At 46.6% G+C, this 21,646-nt stretch overlaps 2 protein-coding genes across 7 annotated transcripts in view; one reads left to right on the top strand and one right to left on the bottom strand.

Moving 5' to 3' along the window:
• Window positions 1-762: 762 nt before the first annotated feature.
• Window positions 763-21,010, bottom strand: RWDD2B (RWD domain containing 2B). Of its 3 annotated transcripts, XM_040980698.1 has the most exons (7): window positions 16,202-16,431; window positions 16,062-16,121; window positions 10,655-10,817; window positions 2,906-3,132; window positions 2,754-2,821; window positions 2,270-2,632; window positions 763-1,675 (listed from the first exon to the last, which is right to left on the bottom strand). In XM_040980698.1, the coding sequence occupies exons 4-7, from the start codon at window positions 3,101-3,103 to the stop codon at window positions 1,441-1,443; spliced, it is 864 nt and encodes a 287-aa protein (XP_040836632.1). In that variant the 5' UTR covers window positions 3,104-3,132; window positions 10,655-10,817; window positions 16,062-16,121; window positions 16,202-16,431; the 3' UTR covers window positions 763-1,440. The 3 variants fall into 3 exon arrangements, with proteins under 3 accessions (XP_040836632.1, XP_040836631.1, XP_040836633.1); XM_040980697.1 differs by lacking the exons at window positions 10,655-10,817; window positions 16,062-16,121; window positions 16,202-16,431 and adding an exon at window positions 20,979-21,010; XM_040980699.1 differs by lacking the exons at window positions 16,062-16,121; window positions 16,202-16,431 and having other exon boundaries at window positions 10,655-12,412.
• The window catches only part of USP16 (ubiquitin specific peptidase 16), a 29,834-nt gene continuing 24,710 nt past the window's right edge, over window positions 16,523-21,646 (top strand). For 3 of the 4 annotated variants that reach the window (XM_040980692.1, XM_040980693.1, XM_040980694.1), the window contains exons 1-2: window positions 16,523-16,672; window positions 19,322-19,422. In XM_040980692.1, the coding sequence (XP_040836626.1) occupies window positions 19,362-19,422 (61 nt within the window). In that variant the 5' untranslated portion in view covers window positions 16,523-16,672; window positions 19,322-19,361. The remainder of the gene's footprint in view (window positions 16,673-19,321; window positions 19,423-21,646) is intronic. The other variant, XM_040980696.1, reaches the window with a different exon arrangement.

Below are 21,646 nucleotides of genomic sequence, written 5' to 3' on the forward strand. Positions count from 1 at the left end.
TCCAGAAGCAGAGATGGAACTCAAGCTCATAGAAACAGACGAACTGAACACCATCGATGCAAAATGTCACTTATTTGTGTGTCAGGCGGCTGAGGTATACACTAAAACTTTGAAAACATCTAAGTGATACACTAGCTTTCAACTGCTACTAATAGGCTCAGATATCTGAAGAAAATCAAACCATTTCATAAATCTAGAGGAGGGCACGGTTATTGGTTCGGTAGCTCAACAACGTGGGGACTGGCATCTTTGTGATTCTCTTGGTTTTTCTCTCAGGTTTGAAAGGATGCTCCTAGCTCCCGTTGTCACTACTGCTTGTGGTGAAAGAGGCAGCTTAGTTTGCAGCCTATTTTCTTTACCAATGTTTAATTTTTTTATCTACTCAAAAGGCAGAGCAACACATAGAGACACACAGAAAGATCTTTCATCTCTACTGATCCACAGCCTTAGTAATCACAAGCCCCAGCACTGCCCAGGCTGAAGGCAGGAAGTTCAACTTCACTTGGGTTTTCCTGCAAGGGCCTAAGCAGGACACAGTACCTGGAAGCTGGACTGCAATCGAGATAAGTATGTAAAGACTGTCAAAAATAAGGAAAAACAAAATAGGAAAAAAAAAAAAACAAACACCAAAAAAGTGGTGGCTTGACCTGCTGTGCCACAACACATTCCACTGGGTCTGTTACTTTCATTGGGATACAGAAGTTGTCCTGGAAATCCTAAGGCCACGCAAAGCTGTGATACCGGCTAGAAGAGACAGCAATGAACTTTTTCAGGTTCTTTATTGAGGGAGGTAAGGGGGGAGAGAACTGGTATTGCTGGAAAGTTAGATCATCAATATTATCGCCATACACAGTTTTTCTTTCAAAATGAGTAGTTTGTAAAACAAAAAAAAAGGTTTAGCAAAAACTCTAAGATAACTTGAAATTTAATCATGCAGTTTTCAAAAACTGATTCAAAAGAGTTATCATCTTGATTCACACCCCAAATATCTGCAATGGCTGGGGCTGGAAGGATGGGATGGGAACACATTCCAGGCCTCCTAGGAGGTGGTAGGAACCCATTGCCTGAGCCCTCTGGAGTCAGCGCGGGTGGGAAGCTGGGAGTGTAACCAGGAGGTGGCAGGAACCCGCTGCCTGAGCTGTAACCACTGCCCTCTGGAGTCAGCGCAGGTGGGAAGCTGGAGCAGGAGCCCAAACTGGGACTGTAACCCTGGCAGTTCATGTGAGATCTGGTCATCTCAGTTGCTAGGATGATCACCTATTCTCAATCATGACATTTTTAACAAATGTATTTCAGCTATACTGATTTTTTTGTTTGGTTTTCTTCCTTTCAACATTCTACAACGGAACTGTGATTAAATTACAGTGGGACTATCAGTAAACAGTGGGAAACAATCAAAAGGCCTGTAGTGATAAACTATTTGCAATCACTGTTTTGCTGTTACTGTCCTTCTACACCAAAGAACATCTGGAAGACATCCCCACAGCCTTTGACATTTAAGAACTGATAGAGCTGCCCAAAGTCCATATGGTTTCCTCTGGCTCCACTAACATTGAACACTTTCTCTTCAAAAATGGAAAATTTCCTTTGCCTTTGCATTTCGTCATTCGTACCGTCAAAAGGAGTGTCTTCTCGATGGCGAATTAAGATTCTTTTCCAGTTTAACTTTCTGAGTCTGAAAAGACATATTCAAAGTAGAACTTTTTACAAAGTTTATTTTCATTGGCAGCACTGACAACAGAAACTCTGACAGTTATCCATGCCTCTCTCGGGACATAATTTCCTGCTGCATCACCAACTTACCTAGTATTCTCATCATAACGCTCCCCCTTAACCCATCAATTGCCAAAATCATTCCCTTCTACAGAAATAAGGTGATGACTAAATCTCACTGAAATAACTTCTCCAAAACCCACAAAGTCAGCAGGGAAAGAAGACTGGGAGTAGTTGTGATTGTTTCTACAGAGGCCCTTGTTTCACAAGATATTACAAGGTACAGCATCACAAACACGAGAAGGACTGAGATCCACTGACACGAATGGGATCCTAGACCACATCTTGTCAGGAGCTCAATTCCTCCAGCGTTTATTTAGAGGTCTGCTGTGTTCAGTGCGCTAGTTGAAGGGGATCATGCTGACTCTGTGTGATTTCTGTCTTACCTACGGTTTCAACCCTGAATCTCCAAGATGCAACCCTAGGGCCATATTTTCACATCTCCAGCATCTGACTTATTATTAAATGTGATTGTATAAGATACGTGATAGCAAACCTTGACCAGAATTCTTCACAGGCACTTTGCGGGCCTTCTACACAAACAACGCCAGGTTTTCCAGGCATGCTAAACCCAGACAGGGAAAGCTCCTTTGCCCACTCTAGAATATTCTTCCTCTTGTATTTGTTGTAGATGTGATGGCTATATATCCAAAGTCTTGTGAGAATTAGATCGACAGACTGTACTGTGCATCCAGTGGTGGAAGGAGGTAGAACATCTCTGGTAATGTAGTCAGAGGCATGTTCTCTAACCCACTCCGTGGCATTCAACACACACACATCTCCAAGGCAATTCTTTTGCAGGTATGCAGTCAGATCCGTGTTCAATTGAGTCTGCTGTGACCTACTTAACAGCACTGATCTGATGGAAAAGATATGGGGAAAATGTATCATTTCTCTCGGTACACTCTATAGCCAGGGAAGTACTTTCATTGTCAGATTCATTCTAATCTCCAAAGTTGGCCAGAGTTTCTGTAACATACCTGACTGTAATTTCAGGCAGAACCTCCGGGTATTTAAAGGGAAGAACACAAGCCAGAGAAAACACTGCCTGATTAAAAAAGAAAGAAACACAGTAAGTGCTCTAAGCACTTTTTAAAGATTTGGCATGTTTTAATGTTTTAAAAAATACTACCATTGCTTCTTCATATACATCCAGGTTCAAATTGATAGTAAAGTAAACTTTTGAAGATCGCCCCTCCATTGTTCTCTTTTCAATGCAGTCTTTCAGTTCTGCCAAAGCCAGCTGGTCATTCACCATGAGCTCATTTTCACCAGGGAACATACTGACCAGCAGATCCAACTCAGAGAGCTGGGCCTCCGCCTGCTCCATAGCAGCCACTCTTGTATATCCGTGAGTTTCTAAACAGGTAAAGATAGGCAATTAACATTTACAACTTTGGTAAATTCAATAGATCAACACAGCACTTTAAAAATATGCATTTGATTTCTTTAGAAAATATGAAATTTGAGAGCAGGCATTTTGCCTGGCATTAAGACATCAGCTGAGAGGCCTGCATACTATGTCTGAGTATCTAAGTTCAAGTACCAGCTCTGCTTCTGCAAACCCTGGGAGCTGACAGGTGACGGCTCAAGTGGCTGGATTACTACCACGCACATGGAAGACCCAGACTGATCCTTGGCTCCTGCTAATGCATCTGTGTGGGTATGGATGGTGGGCCAATCCTTGCACCCCTGCCTTGTGTGGGAGATCAGGACAGAGTTCCTGATTCCTAGATTTAGACTAACTCATTCCCACCTGTTGTGGGCCTTTGAGGGGTTATCCAATACAAGACATCTGTCACTCTGTCTTTCAAACAGATCTATAACATTTCTCCAACTTCTACTGCTTTCTGGAAAGCATTAGCAGGAAGCTGGAACACAAGTAGAGCAGCCAGGACTTGTAGTAGTACACAAATAGGATGCCAGTGTTACAGGGAGCCAATTTGCTGGCTAAGTCCCAACACTGGCCCAAATCACAGAGAGAGAGAATATCTTCGTTCTGCTGGTCTACTCCCTGGTGCAAGCAGTCAGGCAAGGCTGAAGCCAGAAGCCTCGAGGACTCCATCCAGGGGGAAGAGGAACCCAAGTTTCAACTGCTGTGCTATTGCACATGGGAGCTGGATCAGAAGTAGAGCAGCCAAGACTAACACTGATGTTCACAGGGGATGTCAGCATCACAGGCAACGGCTTAACTCATTACAGCACAACACAGGCCTCAAGCCTTATTCTGCTCTCAGAAGTTTGCTTACAATGTTTACTTACATGGAATCTTTAAAAAACAAACAAACAAACAAAGAGTTTATTATTTTAGGGCCTGGTGCAATAGTCCAGTGGCTGAATCCTCACCCTGCATGTGCCGAGATCCCACATGAGTACCGGTTCATGTACCAGCTGCTCCACTTCCCATCCAGGTCCCTGTTTGTGGCCTGGGAAGGCAATGGAGGATGGCCCAAAGCCTTGAAACCTATACCCACATGGGAGACCTGGAAAAAGTTCCTGGCACCTGGCTTCGGATTGGCTCAGCTTTGGCTGTTGTGAGCTAGTGGACAGATCTATCGGTCTCTCCTCCTCTCTGTATATCTGCCTTTGCAATACAAATAAGTCAATCTTTTTTTAAAAAAGATTTGTTTTAGTTTTTATTGGAAAATCAGATACACAGAGGAGAAGAGACAGAGAGGAAGATCTTTCATCCAATGATTCACTCCCCAAGTGACTGTAATGGCCGGTGCTGTGTTGATCTGAACACCAGGAGCCAGAACTTCCTCCAGGTCTCCCACGCGGGTGCAGGGTCCCAAGTCTTTAGGCCACCCTTGACTGCTTTCCCAGACCACAAGCAGGGAGTTGGAAGGGAAGTTGGGCTCTCGGGATTAGAACTGGCAACCATATGGAATCCCGACACATTCAGGGTGAAGACTTTAGCTGCTAGGCCACCACACCAGGCCAAAAAATAAAATAAATCTTTAAAAAATTATTATTAGGAAAGGCATTGTTACAGTGAGAGGGAAAGAGAGAGAGAGAGGTCTTCTATCTGCTTGCTCATTGCCTAAATGGGTGCAACAACTAAGGCTTAGCCAGATTAAAGCCAGGACCCAGGAACTTCTCTTGTGTCTCCAACCAACACGGGTGCAGGGCTCCTAGCACTTGGGCTATCCCCTACTGCTTTTCCAGGCACATCAGCAAGGAGCTCTGCTGCAAGTGGGCAGCTGGGATTCAAATTGGTGCCCATAATGTATGTTGTCATCACAGGAGGAGGCTTTACCCACTATGCCACATTGGCCATAGACATGAATGTTCTTTGGCCTTATGAAGCTTGTGATCCATTCAGTCCCAACTTACTGATCCTTTTCTCTATCCATTTTCTTTTGTTGTAGAGTCTATTGAATTTTTAATTTGGGTTATTTTGCTTCTTGATTCTAACATTTCCATATCATTCTTGTTTATATCTTCTGTTTCTTCACTGTCATCTTTTTTTCTTTTTTTAAACATTTATTTTTTTTTTTATTGGAAAGGCAGATCTACAAAGAAGAGTGAGCCATCCACTGGTTCACTTCCCAAATGTCTGCACTAACTGGAGATAAGATGATCTGAAACCAGGAGCAGCGCTGGCCTCTTTCTATTTCTTCATTTGTTGCAAGTGTTTTTGTAAATGTTACTGAAATAATTTGTGATACTTGTTTTAAATTTTACGTTCTCAATAATGGTGTTGGCATTTATCCATTGTCTTTTTTGAAGATTTATTTATTTTTATTGGAAAGTCAGATACGCAGAGAGGAGGAGAGACAGAGGAAGATCTTTTGTCTGAAGACCCACTCCCCAAGTGAGCCGCGACAGCCGGTGCTGCACCAATCCAAAACCAGGAGCCAGGAACTTCCTCCAGGTCTCCCATGCAGGTGCAGGGTCCCAAAGCATTGGCCTATCTTCAACTGCTTCCCAGGCTACAAGCAGGGAGCTGGACGGGAAGTGTGACTGCTCTGATTAGAACCGGTGTCCATATGGGATACGGGCGCATTCAAGGTGAGGACTTTAGCCACTAGGACAATTTGGCCATTATATTTTGAGATTATAGATATTATTGTTAAGAGATTTATTATTTATTTATTTGAGAGACAGTTATAGAGACAGGAGGAGAGAGAATCTTCCATCTGCTAGTTGGCGCTATAACTGGCAGGATGGGCTAGACCTGACCCAGGCTGAAGACAGGTCTCCCACATAGGTGCATGGGCTCAAGCATTTGGGGTATCCTTGGCTGCCTTCCCAAGTACACCAACAGGGAGTTGGACTGCAAGTGTAGCAGCCAGGACTCAAACTGGTGCTCACATGAAATGCTGGTGTTGCACTTGAAGGTTTAGCATCAGCCAGTCCCTATGGATATTATTGAATCTTCTGTTGTAGCTTTTTTTTTTTATATACTGCAACAGCAAACAGGGGGTGCTGCTATACACTGCCAAATGGAGTACAAGTCCAGGATCCTTACTTAGCCTCCTTGACATCTGAGGTTGGGACAGGAAGCTCTTCATGACTGCCCAGGTAAGGATATGTGTTCTGGCTCCACTATTTGCTGTTAATGATACCTTCCAAGCTGTGATCTCTCCCATGCAATATCCAATGACACATGTGGTATGTGGCCTTGCTAATGCCAGGATGTGGCCAGAGCCCTGATTCTCCACCACAGCCCTGATTCTCCACCACAGCTCCTCTGACCTTATCCTAGCAGGATGCAGGAAGGGTCCACTGTCGCTGCCACACCAGGGTGGAAGCAGGTTTCCCATGTGGTCTGGTATGAACCTGACATGCATCTGAGACCGGCACTAGTGGGTTCTTCCCTGTTAGAGCTTGCAGAGAGCAAAGTCCTGGATCTTAGGCTTTCCTGATATAATTCTCATGAGATGTAGGGATTTAAGTAGCTTATTACAGCACAATGAGGGTGAAGCCTGGGATCTCTTTTCTGTTATGGATACAGACAGGATCATGGTGTCCTCTGTTAGAGTTACCAGGACAGAACACTGATTATCTATAGGTTTTCTATTTTGCTAGGCTGCCCCCTTCCTGGTTCTTTAATTGCAAAGACCAGGTTTCTGTTAGTGCTTTTTGTTTGTTTTGCTGTGTACCACTGATATTTCTGGGTGTCTAAATTTTTCAACATCATGTTTGAGATATCTGAAGTAAAGAAAACACATACCCAGGGAAGTCACTCTCATTTCTTTGCTTGTTCCTCAAGATCCCTAGATAATCTGCCTTCTTTCTCTTTCACAGTCTGTCTACATATGCTTTGCAGACAGCATCAGGATTCTTATTTATTCTCACTCCATTCTGTGTCAAAGTGGCAGTCTCTAACACAATATTTAAAATTTTGACAAGTTGGCAGGTATGGCTGGGCGTGGTACCCAACAGTAACAATCAGAATGGGTATGGGCTGGTTGGGCAGGGCCACTTTGCCTGCCAGGATAGGAGGTGGACCAAGTCAGGCTTAGCCAAAGATGCACTAGTGTGTGTGAGATCTGCCACTGGGAGGAGACCTGATAGAGGAGCTTGGGGAACTATTCTGTCAGGATGCAGACCTTGCAGGTGAGCACAAGGACCCTGTTTAGGCAGGCTTACAATGCTTGTTGGCCTGCATATGAAGAGGTCTAGGGGGAGAGTCAGGCTGGGCTAACCAACTCTATCCACTGGTGCAACCATGAGCCAGAGTAAGTGCAGGCTAGTTTGCCGCAGCACCAACTGGCAAGTGTTGGGACTGGGGGAGTCCTGTTAAGCTAGATTGCAGAACCACCTGAAAAGGGCAGGATCTCAGAGTGGGGGTGGGCCTTGAAAGGGAACGGTGGACACCTCACTATTGGGCCGCAGCTCCCACAAGTGAGCATGAGATCACAGCTGGGGGTACACCTGGCTGGACAGGCAGTAGTACCCAGTAGCATAAGTGTGAGATGGACAGTGGGATCGGCTGGGTGGAGCTAAGCTGCATCAGCCAGTGGTATGTTCAAAAGCCGTTAGGGATGTGGAACAGACAAGTCTGCTGCACTTGTCTGCATGCGCAGGAACCAAGGTTAGGGCATAGGCTTCTTGGGGGTTATTGAAGATCACTCTGACTGAGCTGCAGTTCCCACTGGTGTATGTGAGGGCTGAGTGTGTGGTGGTGGGCTTGGCTGGGCTGGGCTGCAGCATCCATTGGTTTGCATAAGTGACGGGGTTAGAGACAGAACTGATCCAGCAACTGCAACTGCAACCACCAGTGAGCATAGGCTAATGTGGGTATTGGACTGAATCAGACCTTGTATTGTGTAGCACAAACAAGAGTCAGGTCTAGGGTCACCTCAGGTGAAGTTTCTTTCAGGATCCCCTTCCCCCAAATGAACTGTTGGACTCAGAACTCCAACCATGGAGAAAACAGTAGGTTCAGTGGTCTGACCATGCAATGCATGTGTCAGAACCAGGCCTCTTCAGATGCTAATTCAGAGCAGTGGATGGCATGCTCAAATGTAAATGGAGGATATGGCAGTCCATTGGGGCCTACAGAAGACATCTAGTACTAAACCAGCAGAAGGAGAGCAGAGCAAATTAGATTAACTACCCCAACCAGGAGTTGACAGCCAGTATCTGAGTGCATGGAGACTCTAAGGTGGACTATTTCAGCTAATGGACTTTGGAAGGATTTCCTCATCCTTGGATTGGTGAGACTGACAGCATTTCAGAACTATCAAAACCATCTGAGTAGAACCCTTGGAGCATGTGCCACATCGGGGAGCTAGGATGACACTGGGAAGCCATTCCCCATCCCATGGGTACTGAGTTGGTTAGAATGCTGGGTACAGCTTCTCCTCTTTTCTTTTCCCCTTCCCCCGGATACAGGAAGAAGAAAAAAATTTGGAAAAATGGTCTCATCCACTTTCTTCTAATGCCCAACCATTCCCACCCTAATCATTTGTCTACATGGGCATGCATCCTTCTCAGCTTTGTAAATGTCATCAAAAATAAAATCAGGGCCCGGCACGGGGGCCTAGCGGCTAAAGTCCTCGCCTAGAACATGCCAAGATCCCATATGGGCACCGGTTCTAATCCCGGCAGCTCCACTTCCCATCCAGCTCTCTGCTTGTGGCCTGGAAAAGCAGTCGAGGATGGGCCAACGCTTTGGGACACTGCACCCGTGTGGGAGACCTGGAGGAGGTTCCTGGCTCCTGGCTCCGGATTGGCACAGCACCGGCTGTTGCAGCTCACTTGTAGAATGAATCATCGGACGGAAGATCTTCCTCTCTGTCTCTCCTCCTCTCTGTATATCTGACTTTGCAATAAAAATAAATACATCTTAAAAAAAAATTGAACACACTGGCAAAAGAACAAAAAAGAATGGTTGGGCCCTGCGCGGTGGCGCAGTGTTAAGGTCCTGGCCTTGCACTCCCGGGATCCCATATGGGCACTGGTTCTAATCCCGGCAGCCCCGCCTCCCTTCCAGCTCCCTGCCTGTGGCCCGGGAAGGCAGTTGAGGACGGCCCAAGGCTTTGGGACCCTGCACCCGCGTGGGAGACCCGGAAGAGGCTCCTGGCTTCAGATCGGTATAGCATCGGCCGTTGCGCTCACTTGGGGAGTGAATCATTGGATGGAAGACCTTCCTCTCAGTCTCTCCTCTCTGTATATCCGCCTTTCCAATAAAAAAAAATAATAAAAATAAATCTTTAAAAAAAAAAAGAATGGTTAGGTCTAGTAATTGCTATAAAGAAGAAAGCTGATAAAAACAAAGTTGTTCTAAAAATTCCAGCCTTGGGCCCGGCAGCATGGGCCTAGCGGCTGAAGTCCTTGCCTTGAACGAGCTGGGAGCCCATATGGATGCTGGTTCTAATCCCAGCAGCTCTGCTTCCCATCCAGCTCCCTGCTTGTGGCCTGGGAAAGCTATAGAGGACGGCCTAATGCTTTGGGATCCTGCACCCGCGTGGGTGACCTGGAAGAAATTCCTGGATCCTGGCTTCGGATTGGCACAGCACCAGCCATTGCGGTCACTTGGAGAGTCAATCATCGGATGGAAGATCTTCCTCTCTGTCTCTCCTCTTCTTTGTATATCTGACTTTGCAATAAAAATAAACAAATCTTTAAAAAAATAAAAATTCCAGCCCTGTGACAGTTGCCTAAGGAATAAACCACACCGAATATAAAATGTATTTGTAAATAGGCTCATTGTGATCACTTGGGGAGTGAAGCAGTGAATTGAAGATCTCTGTCTCTGACTCTAACTCTCTATAACTTTTTCAAGTAAAATAAATAAATCTTCTTTCAAAAAAGGTACATTGCTATTGATGTTCATAATATAAAGTTACTGAAAAACTATGAGTATAAAAAAGTAGAGAAGTACTGAAAACAGTATAAATAGAGATCCACCTTGATCTGATAACCCACAGGTAAACTGAAAAAAATCATGTCAGAAATGTATTTACTGCACCTACCAAACATCATGGCTTAGCCATATAGTACACTGAAGATATTGGTTTACCTCTGTGACCGCCCGCCACCACAAGAGAGTAGTACTACACTAGATACCCCAAGCTTTGGGGAAAAAAAAGTCAAAGATCAAAATTCAAAATTTCAAATGTGTGTTCAACTGAATACATACTGCTTTCTGCACATATACAGTAGAAATTTTTTAGCCCGAACCATCAAACAACCGTTTGTACTATATTATCTACATGACAACACATGCACAAAGGGAGTCAGCTAGCTAACATGGGATAAGGGAAGAAGGAAAAGGCTTTCAGTTTCTAATCTGTATCACTTTATATCATTTGACAGCTCAGGACTCGTCTGTAGTACCTCTAAATTCAGTAGAAAAAAAAGAGGGGTTACACTTTTGGCAAAAAAACAAAGCTCAATCTCACAGTTACAATGGAAGACTGCTTACCTGTTCACAGAGTGTTTACACAACCACACACAATTATTAAAGTCAGCGCTGCTTCATGATATTCTTGTTTTTTTCCCTTTGGTACAGGTTGATTGAAGAGCTACTGTACGTACAGCTTCTTTCTTCATGCCTTTGTGTTTAGTTCGAAGATTGGAATGTATATCTAATAAGATACATAACAGCAACAATAAAAAGCAGAGTGCTGACTTCCAGGTGAAGGTATGAAGATGTAACATTCTTGTTAAGATGACAGCCAAATCAAAAAAATGGTCCACTAGGAAATATTTGCAGGAGGAGGCAGGATTGGAGCTGAGCTTGGAAGCAAGTGTAAAGAGCAGACGAGCAGGGGAAGAGGCAGAGCAGGAACAGTGCCTGGTAGAAAGTGTTTGAGGTAGGAAAGTGTTATACTTAGTTGTGGGCTCTGCCTCTATAAGCACAAGAAAAACAGTCCAGACCTGAATCTGCCCCTTCTTGATAATCCCAAGCACCAAGGACTGACTCAGCTGGGATTCCTCCATTGGTCCATTTTCCCTCAAGCTGGTTATTCTGTTTGTCCCCAATACAGTCCGAGTAAAGTGTTCTGAACTCACAAAGCTGATGGCACTAAGAGGGCACAAACTTCATCCAACCACGGCATTCAGGGGGTGTCACTAATGGGAGGGCCTCAGGCTAATGGACACATGTTATCAAAAGGGGTCCTCTCCAGAGTATTGTTTACAAAAGCGAAGTCTTTGCTTCCTGGCTCATTCTGAGAACCTCCTCCACCCACTTTCCCCCTTGCTGTGTGATGTTCTGCACCAACTTAACATCCAGCTAAGGTGAAGATGACAATCAGATGCCAAAATAAGGGGACACCTGGTCCTGGACAGCACAACTCCAAAACCGAGAGCCAAAATAACTCTTTTCCCTCCATAAATGTTTCACTGTAATAATGAATAGTTGACAATACCCTAAACCTATTCCTGACCCTTCTTTGCTCTGTTGTGGGGAGCTGACCTCTGGCTCAAAGCACTCAACTCTCGTGGTCCAGGAATAAAACGAGAAAATTTGAGCAACAGTCCAGTCTTTCTTAATTACTGCTTCCCCAGTTTGGTGGGATTCAGAAAATGAGGGCTGGGAACCCAGACCACCACATATCTGCAGAAAGACCACCATCCCTGGCTGTAGCCGACCTTTCTGGCTCCTTATCATAAAGCTCATCTGTTGCTGGTCGGTCCTGGCCAAAGAAAGGATGCACAGCATGGGGGCGGCCGCGGCGCCACCAAGGCAGACAGTTCCAGGCACTGTCATCACACCTGGGGAGGCCCAAGGACCGACTTGCTGGGCCCCACTCATGGCACATGATTCATTCTCAGCAGCAGATTCCACACTTTTAACCCCAGGCTCCCCTGGTGCATGGAGGGCTCAGTTCTTCCTGGGGGCAGCCTCAGAAATCCTGGGATATGGCCACCCTGGCCTTCCTTATCACTCCAGCCAGGTGGCCTTGGGGAAGCAAGTGCTTGTCTAGCTGACTTGCACATGTGTGCCTGCTAGGTTGCCCAGACCTGAAGCTTTGACTCAGCAGCAGCTTGGGTATTCCTCAGAACTTGGACCAAAAGAAGGTATTACTTGGCCCAACTAATTGTTTTTCAAATGCTGTGTCTTCCCCTTGACACTCCAGCCCAGCTGCTAGCTGTTAAAATACAGTAATTGCTGGGCCCGGTGGCATGGCCTAGTGGCTGAAGTCCTTGCCTTGAACACACTGGGATCCCATATGGGTGCTGGTTCTAATCCCCGCAGCCCTGCTTCCCATCCAGCTCCCTGCTTGTGGCTGGGAAAGCAGTTGAGGACGGCCCAAAGCCTTGGCACCCTGCACCCGTGTGGGATACCTGGAAGAAATTCCTGGCTCCTGGCTTTGGGTCGGCATAGCATCGGCCGTTGCACTCACTTGGGGAGTGAATCATCGGATGGAAGATCTTCCTCTCTGTATATCTGACTTTCCAAAAAACAAATAAATCTTAAAAAAAAAAAGAATATAGCAATTGCTGTTAGTTCTCACAAGGATTAGTTCACTAAAGATAGGCTTCTCCCACTTGAACATGGCTAGAAATCGTCTGGGGGATCCTGCAGCAGTATAGCTGGGTATTGGATATGTAGGGCTGGGGTCCCTGTTTGTGTTTCTCCTCTCTTTCCTCACTGTGGGGCTCATTCTTGACTGTGAACCATAGAGGTGCAAGATATTAGGGAGGTGGCCAGTGTCCTTTAGCCAAGATGGACCATGAGAATGCATGGATTTATCCCTGTTAGGAAAAAATGTAGAATGAGATTCCAACACGGAATAATCACACATGTGCTCCTGCCCATGTTATCTGCAACACACTTTGAGTGTTACATGTTTACTTTAGGAATGTGCAATGTTTCTAGGCACTGTTACTTACCAACAGACCTCACAATGCTAACTTCACAATTTCTTCTTAAAAATAAAAAAGATGATAGTACATTGGTCTTCCTAGCTGTTTGTGGTTTTTTTCTCTCTTTTTTTTCCCCGAAAGGTAGAGTTAAGAGAGGTCTTTCATTTGCTTGATTTACACCCTAAAAGGCTCCCAAAGCTGGGCTGTCTGCTGTTTTCTCAGGTGCAACAGCATACAGCTGGTTGGAACTGCAGTACCTGGTGCCTTTACATGGGACTGATACTGCAGGCTGCAGCTCAGACTGCTAAGCCAAGTGCCGGCTCATTTGTCCATAGTTTTCAGTGACCTAAAGAGTTCTTTTTCCTCAAGCTGTGTTTATATTAAACCCAAAGCAGAGAGAATGTCACACTGAGGCAGTAGAGCATTCTAAGAAGGAAGGACATTAATATTGTTAGGAGAAATTTCAGATGTCATAATTGGAAGGATGCTGCTGGCATCAAGTGGGTGGAGCCCAGGGATGCTACTCAATTGTTCACAACACAAAGAATGTGCCTCTACAATTAGAACTTGCTGGTCCAAAATGTTGATATTTTTTTTAAGGAACCTGTGTTAGAATATTAAAATCTGTTTATTTTCATTATTTATGGGGTGGGCATACAGAGAGATCTTCCAACTCCTGGCTCACTTCCCAAATGCCCCAAATAGGTGCAGTGAGACCAGCAGCCAAAGCCAGGTACCTGGAACTCAATATAGTTCTCCCATGTGGGTAACAGGAACCCAAGTCCCTGAGCCATGTCCTGTGACCTCTCACGGTGTGTTATCGGTAGGCAGCAGCAGTTCACACACACACACACACACTCAGAATGGCATCTGAGTGTCCCAAACAGGGCCTGATGTGCTGTGCCAAGCGCCAGCTCTGAGGTTCACAACTGACATAGACCCTATCAGAACATTTTTACATTACCTGCTTTGCCCCTTACAAGTCAATTTTTTGACCCTTTTTTATTTATTCTAAAGATTCGTGTTTGTTTCTTTAAAAGGTAGTTACAGAAAGAGATCTTTTAATGTGCTGGGTGGCTCTCCAAATGACTGCAATGGCTAGGGCTGAGTGAGGCTGAAGCCAGGAGCCAGAACTTTGTTGTCATCTCCCACACGGGTGGCAGAGGCACACGCACCTCACCTGTCTTGTGCTGTCTTCCCTGGCACATTAGCAGGGCGCTGGCCTGCAAGTAGAGCAGCTGGGACTCAAGGTAATACTCATATGGGCTGCCCGCTTTGCAGGCAGCAGCTTAACCACAATACCAGCCCCGCTGACCTTCGTATACTTTTCTTGCCAGTATATGATGCCAATCATGAGAGTGCCAATTAAATTTTCTTTTGAGGTAAGAATAAAATTCATGTTGTCTACGGTCACACCACCTTGAATGCGCTCGATCTCATCTGCTCTTGAAATCCATGTTAACTGTGTGCTTACTGAGTTTGAAAGGTGTCTCCACCTGTGTAACTAACATCCTCCTGAGACCAAGAGTACCACTTAACCTGCAAGTACCTTTGTACGGCTGAGTTCCCATCCAGCTCCCTCAGGAGGCAACAAATGTTCCATTCTTCCCCACCATAGTTTTGCCTGTTCTAGAATCTGCTATAGCCGGAAACACAACAGTAGGTACTTCTGTGTAGGGTTTTCATTTAGTATATTCTAAACATTGACCCCTATTCTTGTGAACTTGTGAATATTACTCTTTTTTTTTTTTCTATTTTGTTGGGCAGGAATGTTGTTGTATTCCCTGTTTTAATGGAAAACTGAGCTGCTTCCAGTTGTGTGTGTGCACACGCACGCAGGAGGGGCTCTACTGGAGAAAAGACAGCCACAGTTTTTGGCTATTATGAATAAAGCTGCTGTGAGGATTGTCGCATGGTGTTTCACTCCTGAGGACATCTCAACACGTTATTAAACACGACGCTCCACGCACTTCCGGATTAGTAAAGCTACAGCCACGAGCAAGACAAAGGCACCTACTTCTCCAAGAGCTAACGTTTCCACATTACCGTGGATGATGGACACCGATAAACACGGAGGTAAAAAGGAAAGAAAAATAACAGAGCGATGTTTGCGGGAGCAAACCAGTGCGATGTGAGTTGACCAGTGATCATACTCCCTAGTTTGCGAGGCAACGGCCAGCCTAAAAAAAAGCAAACTGAGGCACAGTGACGACGACAGAGCCTCCTGGAGCCAGTGGGGTAAGTGGTCCTGAGGGTGGCTTAGAGACGGAAAGAAGGGACAAAGTGAGGGCTACAGCAGATGCTGCAATGACGCCGGGTCACACGGGCAGTACAGGCTGTCCAGCAGCTCCTGTAACCCCCAGGGATAACCCACAAGGATAACCACAGGGATAACCCCCAGGGATAACCCACAGGGATAACCCACGGGGATAACCACAGGGATAACCCACAGGGATAACCACAGGGATAACCCACAGGGATAACCACAGGGATAACCCACGGGGATAACCCACAGGGATAACCACAGGGATAACCCACAGGGATAACCACAGGGATAACCCACGGGGATAACCCACAGGGATAACCACAGGGATAACCCCCAGGGATAACCACAGGGATAACCCACGGGGATAACCACAGGGATAACCCACGGGGATAACCCACAGGGATAACCACAGGGATAACCCACGGGGATAACCACGGGGATAACCCACGGGGATAACCCACAGGGATAACCACAGGGATAACCCACGGGGATAACCACAGGGATAACCCACAGGGATAACCACAGGGATAACCCACGGGGATAACCCACACGGATAACCACAGGGATAACCCACACGGATAACCACAGGGATAACCCACAGGGAAACGGCAGCAAACAGGGACAAGCATTTCAATGACCTCAGCCGGTGACGACAATGATCCCCTCAGGACCCAGCAGTCTCAGCGCCCCGATACCCAAGCTTCCAGTCACGGGGCTCCAAGGTCTCCGGATAACGGAGCCTCAGTCTTACCCGATTCTCAGTTCCTTTCTCACAGATACCAACCAAGGACGATCAGGAGAACTTTTCCTGCTGAGGGAACAGGTGTGAGGTTCTGTTTAGAAAAGAAAAAACAAAACTGAAAAAAAAAAAAACTATGTGATGGCACTTACAGGAAAAAAATAAAAACCTAGAAAAAAAAGTCCGATTCTTCACTGCATCCTCTGGTTTTTTATTGTGGCCGTACGACAGGTGTTCGTTTGTCACTGTCGCTTCTTTACCTTTTTATTCTGACGAGGTGCGAGTGAGGTTACTCAAGGTAACCTGGGCACTCAGGTTTCGAAAGAGAAGGTGGGCAACTGGGGGAGGGACCAACGTGGCCCCGTCCACCTCAGCCGCGGGCAGCGGCGTTCTGTCCTCGAACTTCCGGCGGCGGCGCGCAGGCGCCCTGCAAACCGCCACAGACCCACGGGCCCCGGGGCCAGGCCGCTTCCCACAATGCCGCGTACCGGAAGCTGCTGCCTGCCCGGGTTCACTGTGGCTTCGACCCTGTCGCTCTCTATTCGTCACCGGGAGGAAGACGGCGCTGCCAGTCCGGCCCAGACACCCACTAGGGGATGCAGTTATGGGTGCTGCTTCCGCGGGTGAGTTCTGTAGCCGCCGACCCTGGTTGGGACTTGCCGACGACCCTCGCCTCGTCAGCCCTGATCTGGTTCGCAGCTCGCAGGCCCCTTGTCCTCGGGGGGCACGTTACCCACTTCCCGGCACGCCGTTTTCATTGGCTGCCGTTTCTGTCAATCCCGGGAGCTGGCCAATGAGAGGGCGGCGATGGCGTCCTCCTGGATCCCCCGGGCCGGGGGCGCCCCGTGAGTGCGGAGCGGTCGTCCGGGCGGCGGGGGGCGCCCCGCGGGTTGGGGCTCGGGCTGGCGGCTCCGTGAGCCTGGGAGGAGGAGCAGGGTGCTGTCACCCGTCCCATGGAGTGCTCCCGGGAGAAAGCCGGTCCCCGCAGCACTTCCAAGACACGTGTCACACCTGCTGACAGGCTGCCCCACTAAAGTTCCAATGGCGTGGATGGGCAGGGGGAGACCGGGCGGGCAGCGAGGGAAGGGGGAGCCGGCCGGACTGGGACTGGCGCTGCTTTACGTGTTGCGTGGTGATGCGACTAAAGTTTAGATTGTCGTCTCAGACGCACCTTCCCCCACCCCCCCAATTGTCTAATGGTTTAATGATGTGTCTGTGGGCGATGGCACCCACAGGACTCCCTGGCGTCTCGTTAGGGGCCTTTAGAGTTGTCCAGAGTTGTTTTTTCTTGGAGCTCTTCCCGCAGCCATCAAGTGACTGTCTGTCGCCACCTGCAGCGATTACAGTTCATCTGTCAAGTATTCCTTCGGAGTCTGAGCTGCTGGCATCCTTATAGCTGGCTCTCCTCCCGCAGCCTTCCGAATTCTTCCTTCTCCATCCTTTCCTTTTCCACCAGAGCTTCTTTGCTTCAATTCCAAGAAACTGGGTACTGTTTTGTGTTCATTTGTTTCTAGAGTCTGTGCTTTTAGATAGATACATTATATGAAATGATACTTGAGGGTGGAGAGAAGCTTGTAAAATGTACCTTGATTCGTGTACAGCCAATTACTTTGTGTTCCTTTGTGAATAGTTTAAGTTCTTGGAAAAGGCAGTCTTACTGGTTACTTGATGTGGCACTGGTTCGTTTTTTCCCATGAACCTGTGTGCAGTACCTTTAATTACACTGACTCATCAATAGAAAAATAAGTATGTCCAAGGTTTTAGATTAAGTCAGGGATGGCAACTGTAGATCAGAACTCAAAACCTATTTTCAAAATACATTTTCCAGGCCCTTCTTTACTGTTATAAAATCAGGATTTTAATGATAACCTCAGGAAAAATAGCTGTTATGGTCATTCAGGAGATTTTGACACTAACAAGTTCTTCTACATATAAAAGCACAAGTTAGTGAAATTGTTACTGTTAAGAATAAATGTGTATGTCTTTTTAGCAGTTTTTGTTTTTTAATTTTGAATTGTTTGCTAAAGAGGAAAAGATGTGATGTATACCAAGGTTTGGCATAGCTTTCCAAACTGGCTGCTACAGTGAATGTTGGTGATCCCTACCAAATAGAGCTTGCTTTCTTTCTTTCTTTCTTTCTTTTTTTTTTTTTAGGATTTTAGTATTATTATTATCGTTAATATTGGAAAGGCAGATTTACAGAGAGAAGAGACAGAGAGAAAGATCTTGTGCGCTAGTTCTCCAAGTGGCCACAATAGCTGGAGCTTAGTCAATCAAGGAGCCAGGAGCTTCCTCCAGGTCTCCCATGTGGGTGCAGAGTCCCAAGGCTTTGGGCCATCTCCGCTGTGTTCCAAGCCTCAAGTAGGGAGCTGGATGGGAACTGAAGCAGCTGGGACACCAGCTGGCACCCATATGAGATGCAGGCAGTTGCAAGCAGAGGATTAGCAAGTTGAGCCTTCGCACTAGCCCCTACTAATTTTTTCTTAAAGATATCGTCAATTCAATTTGTATAGGCTGCATAACTAAAAAAGTTCATTTAGAAGGAAAGGAAGTCAGTCTGTTGTTTAAAAGTGCTCCGTCCTGGGCCAGGTGCTGTGGGTAGATAGCTGAGGTCCTCGCCCGGAGAATGCCTGGATCCCATATGGGCACTGGTTCTAATCCTGGCAGCTCCACTTCCTATCCAGCTCCCTACTTGTGGCCTGGGAAGGCAGTCAAGGACAGCCCGAAGCCTTGGGCCCCTGCACCCATGTGGGAGACCTGGGGGAGCTCCTGGCTCCCTGCTCCAGATCGGCTCAGCACCGGCCGTTGTGGTCACTTGGGGAGTGAATCATTGGATGGAGGATCTTCCTCTCTGTCTCTCCTCCTCTCTATATCTGACTTCGCAATAAAAGTAAATAGATCTTAAAAAAAAAGTGCCGCATGGTTCCCACTGTGGTAGTGAGTGTTGAATCCTTGACTGTGGTAAGTGCTGAGATGTCCCATGAGATCTGTGGAACAACACTGTGGTTCCGCCCTGACCTTTTACATTTATTGAAAACCTTTCTTAATCGCGCTGCGGGTCAGTGTTGCAACACATGAGAAATAGGGTAATACTGTCCTACCTACCTGAGGGTTGCCAATGAAAGCCAGATTATATGTGTAAATGGGCTTGGGAAGTTATCCATGACAAATTATGCAAAAAATATGTACTTCATTATATTTCTGTCTTAAGGAAGGAAAAGTATGCAGTGCATTTTCTTTCTGGTCAAGCTCATTTTCATCTTGTTTTCTAGGCTGTGTCTTGTGTCAGTAAGTAACCCGTGAAGTGCCAACATGGGGAAGAAACGCCCAAAGGGAAAAACTGTTGCAGTTGATGACTCCTCTGAATCCGCAGGTAAATATCATTTATTGAGTATTAAAAGTTTTGTTTAAATCCCTGAAAGTGGTGTATTTTAATATTTTCAAGTGGGCTCAAAGTGTATATCATTGTTAAGTCAATTACATTTTCAATTCCTGTTTATATCTACATTTCACTCAGTGGTCTTCAACAGCATTTTTAATAACATGTTATACCATTCTGTAAAGTCTGGGAGCATATGTTTTGTGATCTATTTAGCTAATTTTCTAATGTTACGGACTTTGTTATGAATTGAGCAGTGAGAAATGTTACTGGCAAAGCTTAGTGGGTCCTTTCTTCAGCTTACTGTAGAACTGAAAATGCCGGAATCGGTTGTAGACAGTTTGGTGAACAGGTGAATGTGAAAAGAGCAGGGAAGGGGAAAGTACTTCCCAGGAGAGAGCAGGAAGCGCAGGGGCATGGCATGTCTCTTAAAAGGCGAGCGAGACGCCACTTTTTTTTTTTTTTAAAGATTTATTTTTATTATTTTTTCATTTGGAAAGGCGGGATATACAGAGAGGAGAGACAGAGAGGAAGATCTTCCATCCGATGATTCACTCCCCAAGTGAGTGCAACGGGCCGATACTATGCCAGTCCGAAGCCAGGAGCCTCTTCCGGGTCTCCCACGTGGGTGCAGGGTCCCAAAGCCTTGGGCCGTCCTCAACTGCTTTCCCGGGCCACAGGCAGGGAGCGGGAAGGGAAGCGGGGCTGCCGGGATTAGAACCGGCGCCCATATGGGATCCCGGGCGTGCTAGGCGAGGACCTTAACCACTTGTGCCACCGCGCCGGGCCCGAGACGTCACTTTTTAGAGTCACTCGCTGACTGCCTGGGTGGGAACCTGTGAGGAAGGCATTCCCCACCGACAGCCTCTATACCGATTGGGACATGGCTGGGCAATCCCTGTGCCACCCACCTGAAAGTGTGGTTTGCTGGTGAGTTTTTCTCCCCTTAATGTGTCAGACTTCTGAGAGTTTAAATGCTCTCCTGTTTGCCAGTCTGTGTGAACATGGGGCAGTAAGCTGGTGGCTTTCTTACTCTGCCGTGTTGGAGAGCGGGTTGTAGGCCTCAGCAGCTTTGCTCCTGGACCTGACTCAGTCCTTAGTGGGCTTGGACAAACTCAACAAACGTTTTATCTCTGCACATTCAGTCTCTCTCTTTTGTTGCAGAGCCTGTAAGTACAGTTGTCTCCTACGAGGGTGTAAATTTCTGCCAGGTTCTTTTGATTCCGGTCTCAGATCGCCATCCTAATATGTTTTATAAATTTACAGATCTCTTGGTGACATGATAAAGTGCCCATTTCCCTGAACCTTCGCCAGCAGTTCTTAGTATTGTTTGTAAATACTTCTGCTTGTTTTATTAGTTAAAACATGTCTTCTTGGGCCCAGCGCGGTGGCGCAAGTGGTTAAGGTCCTCGCCTAGCACGCCCGGGATCCCATATGGGCGCCGGTTCTAATCCCCACAGCTCCACTTCCCTTCCAGCTCCCTGCTTGTGGCCTGGGAAAGCAGTTGAGGACTGCCCAAAGCTTTGGGACCCTGCACCCACGTGGGAGACCCGGAAGAGGCTCCTGGCTTCGGATCGGCATAGCATCGACCGTTGCACTCACTTAGGGAGTGAAACATCGGATGGAAGATCTTCCTCTCTGTCTCTCCTCTCTGTATATCCACCTTTCCAATGAAAAAATAATAAAAATAAATCTTTAAAAAAAAAAAACATGTCTTCTTTTTTAGTTTCCCATTTCTTTGACTACTGGGATTTCGTAGTTTTGGACTCGTTTTCATTCCTGTTTCTTTTCGTGGTGTAGTTTCACCCAGTAGGTTAATTGTGCCACTTGGCCAGCTCCCAAGCCCCCGGGATCCCTATCCAGGCCCTTTGGAACGGCTTGTGAGCCCTCTGCATTTCCGACTGCATAGGGATTTCCGGCTCAGATGCAGGTGCAGAGTTTCTACACGTGGGTGGGTCTGCCATTCAGGAGGGCACTACTCGGTGCACAGCATTCAGTAGTGTGTACTACTCGGTGCCTCTCTCCATGGGTCAGGCCCTTTGGGGTAGCTCTTCTCTACAGGGGTCATTGTTTACACTGGAAGTGTAATGTCAGAAAGATCAGAACTCCCCCTGTGGTGTAGCCGCTCGGTAGTTGTATAATGTTGTTCGCTGTATCTTAGCTACCTTGTTTGTCTTTGGGAACAACAGTGTCTTTCTCTTCAGGTGAATTTGAGGTT

This window comes from Ochotona curzoniae, unplaced genomic scaffold, assembly GCF_017591425.1.
Source record: "Ochotona curzoniae isolate NIBS_2020 unplaced genomic scaffold, NIBS_Ocur_1.0 contig_3498, whole genome shotgun sequence".
Lineage (NCBI taxonomy): Eukaryota > Metazoa > Chordata > Mammalia > Lagomorpha > Ochotonidae > Ochotona > Ochotona curzoniae.

What these genes read in the sequence shown, in the direction of transcription:
- RWDD2B (XM_040980697.1), bottom strand. Translation starts at nt 21,009, where the DNA reads ATGCCGATCCGAAGCCAGGAGCCTCTTCCGG. An exon ending in AAGCCAGGAGCCTCTTCCGG is followed by an intron (nt 3,133 to 20,978) that starts GTCTCCCACGTG and finishes TTACCTGTTTAG; the next exon opens with AAACTCACGGATATACAAGA. An exon ending in CTGCCTGAAATTACAGTCAG is followed by an intron (nt 2,633 to 2,753) that starts GTATGTTACAGA and finishes CTTTTCCATCAG; the next exon opens with ATCAGTGCTGTTAAGTAGGT.